Raw genomic sequence first — 6,697 nt, forward strand, 5'->3', positions numbered from 1 at the left:
CAGCGGCAGCAGGCGCACAGCACTCACGTGCAGCGCAGAGAGGCCGGCCAGGTTCAGGCCGAAGATCTCGCCGGCGGTCACCAGGCGCAGCTCGGCGCCGGGCAGCTTGATGGGGGCGACGGAGGTGAACGAGTTGATGAAGGAGCCGGGGCCTGCGGCAGGATGGACGGCGGTAAGGGAGGGGGTAAGGAAGGGCGGGCGGGGGCGTCATGTGGGCGCTGTGGGCGGTGGGCAGGGCCCCAGGCCCTGCAGCCGCGTCCGGCCGGCGCGAGGCCTGGCCAAACCCCGATCGCCGGCGATTTCGCATGGCAGCAGTGCGCAGGGGGAGGGCTGGGCCCCCGAAACCCTGGCCATTTGGGTTCATGCATGCCATCATCAAGCCATGCCCCACCAGAAAGCACCACACACTCGCGTCGCGCAGGCCTCCCTGCCGCCCCAAACGCACCAGTGTAGAGATGGCCGGCGTGGGCGGGCGCGGCAAAGGCCAGGCAGGCCAGCAGCGCCAGCGCAAGGGGGATGGTGCGGCACATGGTGGCGGGGGAGGCTGTCTGCGGCGGGAGGCGGGAGGGTGTGCTGAATAATGGTGAAATACAAGCGCTGGAGGGCGGATTTTATAGCATTTTCGCTATAAGACGCGTGGAAGCTGGCTTCAGAATATATGTACCATGCGGCAGCCAGCGAGCGGCTGCCGCCCGGCGAGAAGCCGGTGCGCTGGCCACTCGATATGAGACCCATGCTTGCCTGGCTTCTCCACATGGGACTGGTGGTGGGTTTGGCCATACAAGATCATTAAACAAGCAGCTGAGCAGCGCGGGGGCTTCGGGGCAGTTGCTTTGGCGAGTGTTGGCTGGCGCAGGGCGAGCCGCTGGTGGCGTGAGGCTGGCAAGCCCCGCGGCATATGTGACCGCAATCCCAGCGGGTTCTATGCCCCCTCACCGGTTCAAAGCTTCCTGAGATGGCAGTCAGGCGTGCCGCCAGTCCTCTAAAGAGCAGCAGCTGAAGAAGATGGCAGCGGCGCCCACCGCCAGCGCCCTTCAGCACCTGGAAGAACTGCAGCACCTTCTTGCTGTAGTTCTTGGCGCCGCCCTGCACTGCCGCCCCCCCTCCCGCACCCCGCCGCCGCCGGCCTGAGGGCGCCTGCTCGTCGCCCTGCTTGATCCGGATGATGCCCTCTACATCTGACTTAGTGAGAAACACATTCTTGGCGCCGTTTTGGCGCCGTTCTAAGGCATAAAGGATGACAGGTTGGTTCATAATTTTAAGTTTGCGTCAGCTGCGGGGTGCGGGAGGGGAGAAATAGAAGCCTTAGAGACTCTGAAAGGCGAAGGAAAGGGAGGGATCGCGGGAGAGAGCGTGCCTGATGAGCCAGACGAATCGGGGGAGGTGCCACATCAGCGGGCAACATACATGCCTTCCTGCTCCCAATCCAAACCCGTGAGCGGAGCTCGCAAGGGTTGCTCAGCTTCGCCAGCACAGCTTATCGCCGCACCCTTGTCGCCTGCACGGCGTGACGCAAGGAGCGATGGAGATCGTCCTCCTGGCTCTCCTGCTTTCGCTGCTCGTGGTGCTCAAATGGGCATTGGGGCGTGCAGCAGCGGGTCGGGATGCAGCCAGCGGCGTGGCGGGCAAGGCGGCGGCGCGGGTCCCGCCCACCGTGCCCGGCCTGCCGCTGCTGGGCAGCGTGCTGGCGCTGGGCTCCAGGGGCGCCGCCTTCCTGCAAGAGTGCCGGCAAAAGGTAGATGTTGCAGCTGCTCTGCCAGGACTGTGGCATGCAGACGCCGCAGCCGCAGCAGCAGCGATCCACACCTCGAGCCGCGGCGGCGCCCGGCCCCGCTCCCGAACGCTCCCGCTCAATCCCTCTGCGCTGCCTGCCTCCGCCTGCCGCGTCTGCGCTGCGGTGCAGTACGGCTCTGCCTTCACGCTGAGGCTGGCGGGGCAGCGCATGACGTTTGTGTTTGCGCCCGCCGCACTCCAGCACTACTTCTCTGCCCCAGACACCCAGCTCACGTTTGCCCCGGCGGTGCAGCAGGCAAGGCGGCGGCGGCGGGGTGGGGGGCGGCGCGCATGGCCTGTGGCCGCAGCAGCGTGGGGTGTGCTAGCTGGCAGGCTCGCTAGCAGGGCTGCTTTGGGGTCTGTATCCGGAGGCTCAGCTGCTGCAGGGCGCTGTCCGGAGTGGCTGCGCAGGGGAGCCTGCCTGCCAAGGTTGCACCCAGCCGCCACCTGTGCATGCCCCCCACCACCGCCTGCCTTCCACTTTGACACACACAAACACAGTGTCTGCAATGCCCCAACCCCTCCCCGCCTTCCCTTCAAGCAGTTCACGCACCGGGTGTTTGGCCTGCCGCCCAAGCACTTTTACCACCGCCACTTCGCCATGCTGCAGGCAAGCATGCCGCCTGTGTCGCTTTCGCCTGCCCTTTTCGCCTGCCTTGCTGGTATCGTTGCCTTTGCCTGCTTCTGCCCCTTTGCAGCAGTATGCCTGTCACTCACGGCATGCCCCCCCCGCATCATTGCAGTACCGCCGCCACATGCACGCAGACGCACACACACAAACACACACACGCACACACACACACAATGCCGCCCCTCCCACCCTCTGCAGGCGCTGCGCCACGAGCTGGTGCCCTCCTCGCTGCCTCAGCACACGGCCCGCCTGCTGCGCCTGCTGCTGGCCCACCTGCGCAGCTGGCCCGCCGCCGGCCAGCTGGACCTGGTTGCGGAGCTCAAGGCGCTCGTCTTCCAAGCCTCGGTGGCCCTGCTCTTCGGGCCGCGCTTCTTGCTGGGGGGCGAGCCAGACGCCCGGCAGCAGCAGCAGCAGCAGCAGCAGGAGGAGGAGCAGCGGCAGGAGCAGGAGGAGGAGTGGGAGCGGCAGCAGCAGGCACGCGTGCAGCAGGAGGGAGGCGACGGGGCGGCGCAAGCGGGGAGCCCGTGCGGCGGCGGCCGGCTGGGCAGCCCCGATCCGCAGAGCCGAGCCCAGCGCCTGCAGCAAACCTTCTTCGTGTTTGAGGCGGGATTTGAGCTGGCAGCCTCGCCGGTGCCGCACCTCCTGCAACCCCGCTTCCTGGCCGCCCGCCGCCGCCTGCTGGCCGCGCTCCGGTGTGACCCGCGTCCCTGCATTCCTCGCTGCCTGCCTGCCTGCCTGCCTGCCTGCCTGCCTGGGTGCGCGAGCGCCTGCCGTGGGCCGGGGCGCCTGGGGCGGGCCAGATGCCTGCCAACACTTCAAGCTGTGCGCCGTGCCTTCCCCTGCCCTCCTGACCCGACAGCTGCAGAGGGAGGCAGCCCTGACCAGGCTTCCCTTGCCTGCCTCTCCTCCACTGCCTGCTGCCGCAGGGAGTCGCACCGGGCGGGGCACCTGGAGGGCACAGTGGCAGGCAGGCTGGTGGAGGCGTGCGGGCTGCCGGCGCCTTACGTAGCCAACATGCTGCTGGCGCTGCTGTGGGCGTCGCAGGTGCGGCGGCGCTGAGCTGGCGCCACGGCGGCGGCCGCCGGGCGAAGCACCCGGGCCGCACCTGCCCTGTTCTGCTGTGGGTCCACCCGCCAGGGCTCATGCGCCGGCTTCCAGTGCGGCAGGGACTGGCCCTTGATGGTGCTGGCGCCGCGCCCGCGCCGCCGCCGCCACCACTGCTGGTCTGGTGGTTTGGTGACCCCGGCTGCTGGCCGGCTGCGCCTGCAGGCCAACGCCGTCTCCTCTGCTTTTTGGACCATCGGCTTCCTGCTGCTTCCAGAGAACAGCCAGCACCTGGCGGCGGTGGTGGCAGAGGCGTGGCAGGCGGCGGCGGCTGGCGCGGGGGGCGGCGGCGCGGCCGGCGGCGGCGTGCGGCCCGGCGCGCGCGGCCGACATGGGGCGGAGGGCGAGGGCTGGCTGCCGCTGAGCGAGGCGCAGCAGGAGGGGCTGGTCGCGCTGGCGGCCGACCGGCGCTCGCACGCGGCGGCGGCTGTGGCCGAGGCGCTGCGGCTGAGGAGCTTCAGGTGGGACCCGCCTGTTCTTCAGCAGCTGCATTTATATATACAATATAAAGTGCAGCTGCATTTGGATATTGACCTTTCATTGTACCTGTGTTGAGCGCGCTGCCGGTGCCGGCGCCGCGGTGCTGCCGGTGCTGGTGCCGGTGCTGGTGCCGCTACTGGTGCCGCTGCCGGTGCGCTGGCGGGCGCTGGCGGGCGCTGGTGAGCTTGCAGGCGGCTCGGCTGCAGGCAACATGAGCCAGCCGACACGCCCTGCTTGCCCTGCTTGCCCTGCTGCCGCCCCTCTGCAGCGTGGATGTGCGCATCGCTGCGGCGGACGTGGTGGTGCCGTGCGGGGAGCGGGCGAGCGCAGGAGAGGGGATCTGGGTGCGGAAGGTGGGTGGCGCGAGCTGCGCTGTATTTAACGCGAGCTGCGCGGTGCTGGCTGCAGTGGCACATCACGCAAGGCCAAGGCCGCATCCGGCGCCGCCAGCGGCCTCCCACGTGCGGCCTGCGGCCTCCTGTCTCCTGCCTGCGGCCAGCACCGCAGCCGGCGTAGCGCAGCAGGCGGCCGTGCTTGCCGTTGCGTTCGACCGTTGCATTTTCTGTTGCATTCCCGCCGCAGGGCGACATGGTTGCCATCTCGCCTTATGAGTCCCACCTCGACCCCCGCCTCTACCAGCCAGACCCCGCCGCCTTCAACCCCGCCAGGCAAGCACCGCCACCAACCTGGGGGCAGCTCCCAGCACGCCTGCTCGTCCCAACAGCCGGCCGGCCCCTGGCTTGCTCCATGCTGCTGCTCAGCTGTACCACCCGATTAGCTGCTTATGCGCAGCTACACTACGTAGCCGGCAGTAGAGTGCGGGCCGTGACCCTGAAACAGCGCCACCCCTCCCCATCCTGCCGCAGGGAGGGCATGCGGCTCGGCGGCAGCACCTCGGTGCACGGCGCGGTGGTGGGCATGGGCGGGGTGGCGGGGGTGTCGTTCGGGGGCGGCAAGTACCGCTGCCCTGGGCGGTACTTTGCGGAAGCTGAGCTGGCGCTGGTCACTTCCCTGCTGCTGCTCCTCTTTGACTGGCAGCTGCTGCCACGCGGGCAGCAGGGAGCCGCGGCGCCAGCGCCGGCAGCGGCAGCGCTCACCTCTGCTAGCCGCGCGCAGCAGCGCCAGCAGCAGCGCCGGCAGGCCAGCGTCCCTGGGGACCCTGGAGGGCTGCTGCCTCCGCCAGACCTGCACAAGCTGGTTGGCATAAAGGTTCCCGCGGAGCCGTGCTGGGTGCAGTACCGCCGCCGGCAGCCGCCCGTACCGGGCAGCTAGCCGCGTGGCGTCGCCAGCGCTGCATGTGGGCACGCCCCTGGCGGCTCCGTTGCAATGTTATGCCAGGGCGCTGTAATGCCTGCGCCTGCCAGGATCGACCTGCACCACCTGCAGTCTATCTAGACCCTGCCAGGCTGGCATGCGGGCCCCGGAGGTGCACACGGGGGGAAGCGGGAAGCTGCCGCCCTGGCCAGCTGCTGCGAGGCGAAGGACGGCGGCGCCCCGCCACACACCTCTGCAGCACCGCTGGCGCCGGGTGTCCCAAGCCAACCTGCCTTTCCATCAGCAAGGTTCTAGATTGTTCATTGATCAGAAAATCCATTGGGTATAGAACATTGCGGTGCTGCAAGCGGCTGCGCGTGGGCAGCATGGCACGCCTGCAAGCACGGCTGCAGAGATCGGCGCTGCTGGCATCGCTGCTGCCAGCTCCGCTGCAGCCGGCTCCGCCGCCGCCTGCTGCTGCTGCTCATGCCGCCTGCTGCTGCTGCTGCTGCTGCTGCTATTGCTGCTGCCGCATGGCCACCAGGCCGGGGCGGGGCGGGTCGGGCTGTTTGGCGTAGTTCGTGCGGTACTGCTCCATCTCTGCGGTACCAGCGGTACAAAACAACGGCGCCAGCGCCTCAGGCAGGGGCAGCCGCCAGCTGCGAGCGCCTCGCACACACACACACGCCCCAAATTGCGCGGCCCGCACGCCGCAGTGCCCGCCCCCGCCTGCCCTCCCAACCTTCCAACCATAAAACCTAAACCCATTCCCACCCTTGTCTGTGAGCAGCGCCGAGTCCAGCTGCCGCTCGATCGCCGCTCGGTCCATGCTGGCGCCGATGAACACAATCTCCTGGGGCAGAGCAGTGTGCAGGGGCAGGGAGGTGCGGGGCGGTGGGCGGTCGTTTGCATTGCTGTTGGCGAGTGTGGGGGTCGGGGAGCGCTGGTGTGTGGCGGGTCCCACCGCACACACCCACTTACACACACACACACACATGCACGCACGCACACCCATACGCTCGCGCCGCCACCAGCCCGGTAGCACGTGTGCCCACGCCCACGCCCACGCGCAGCACGCGCCGCACCTGGCGACGGTCCCCATACTCCCCCTCTGCATCAAAGTCTGCCAGGATGACCCCCCACTGCGCCTTGCTCTCTGGCCAGTCGCTCTCCGGCACCGCGCCCCACCTGCACGCGGCAGGCGGCAGCCCGGCCGGCAGCGGTGGGCCGCATGGGCGGCAGCAGCCCGCCACCGCACCACCACGCCCGCACCCCGCAGCCCCAGAGCAGGCAGGGAGCCGGCGGCTGGCCGCTGCCGGCCGCCGCTGCCGCTGGGGCTCCGACCCCGGTGCAGGCTGCAGCCCAGGCTAGCCAGGCACCAACCCACCCACCCCGCTTCGCCCTCGCGCGAGCTGCGCGGGGCAGGCAGGCCGGCACGCCCCCCCCCCCCCAAAC

At 69.3% G+C, this 6,697-nt stretch overlaps 3 protein-coding genes across 3 annotated transcripts in view; 1 reads left to right on the top strand and 2 right to left on the bottom strand.

Annotated features, from left to right (window-relative positions):
• The window catches only part of CHLNCDRAFT_142512 (hypothetical protein), a gene marked incomplete at both ends in the record, with an annotated part of 4,201 nt that extends 2,947 nt beyond the window's left edge, over positions 1 to 1,254 (bottom strand). The window contains 3 exons of the mRNA XM_005852262.1: positions 28 to 152; positions 446 to 548; positions 1,042 to 1,254. Coding sequence (XP_005852324.1) covers positions 28 to 152; positions 446 to 548; positions 1,042 to 1,254 — 441 coding nt within the window. The remainder of the gene's footprint in view (positions 1 to 27; positions 153 to 445; positions 549 to 1,041) is intronic.
• A 268-nt stretch (positions 1,255 to 1,522) lies between these two features.
• Positions 1,523 to 5,260, top strand: CHLNCDRAFT_142513 (hypothetical protein; the record flags this gene model as incomplete). The annotated part of the gene is made up of 9 exons (XM_005842815.1): positions 1,523 to 1,735; positions 1,904 to 2,020; positions 2,318 to 2,398; positions 2,603 to 3,096; positions 3,331 to 3,448; positions 3,674 to 3,969; positions 4,257 to 4,341; positions 4,571 to 4,599; positions 4,855 to 5,260. The coding sequence occupies 9 exons, from the start codon at positions 1,523 to 1,525 to the stop codon at positions 5,258 to 5,260; spliced, it is 1,839 nt and encodes a 612-aa protein (XP_005842877.1).
• A 288-nt stretch (positions 5,261 to 5,548) lies between these two features.
• CHLNCDRAFT_33359 (hypothetical protein) overlaps positions 5,549 to 6,697 on the bottom strand; it is a 5,088-nt gene continuing 3,939 nt past the window's right edge. Inside the window, exons 11-13 of the mRNA XM_005852263.1 lie at positions 6,328 to 6,430; positions 6,017 to 6,095; positions 5,549 to 5,842 (exon numbers count right to left, since the gene is read on the bottom strand). Coding sequence (XP_005852325.1) covers positions 5,760 to 5,842; positions 6,017 to 6,095; positions 6,328 to 6,430 — 265 coding nt within the window. The 3' untranslated portion in view covers positions 5,549 to 5,759. The remainder of the gene's footprint in view (positions 5,843 to 6,016; positions 6,096 to 6,327; positions 6,431 to 6,697) is intronic.

This window comes from Chlorella variabilis (genome assembly GCF_000147415.1).
Source record: "Chlorella variabilis unplaced genomic scaffold CHLNCscaffold_40, whole genome shotgun sequence".
Lineage (NCBI taxonomy): Eukaryota > Viridiplantae > Chlorophyta > Trebouxiophyceae > Chlorellales > Chlorellaceae > Chlorella > Chlorella variabilis.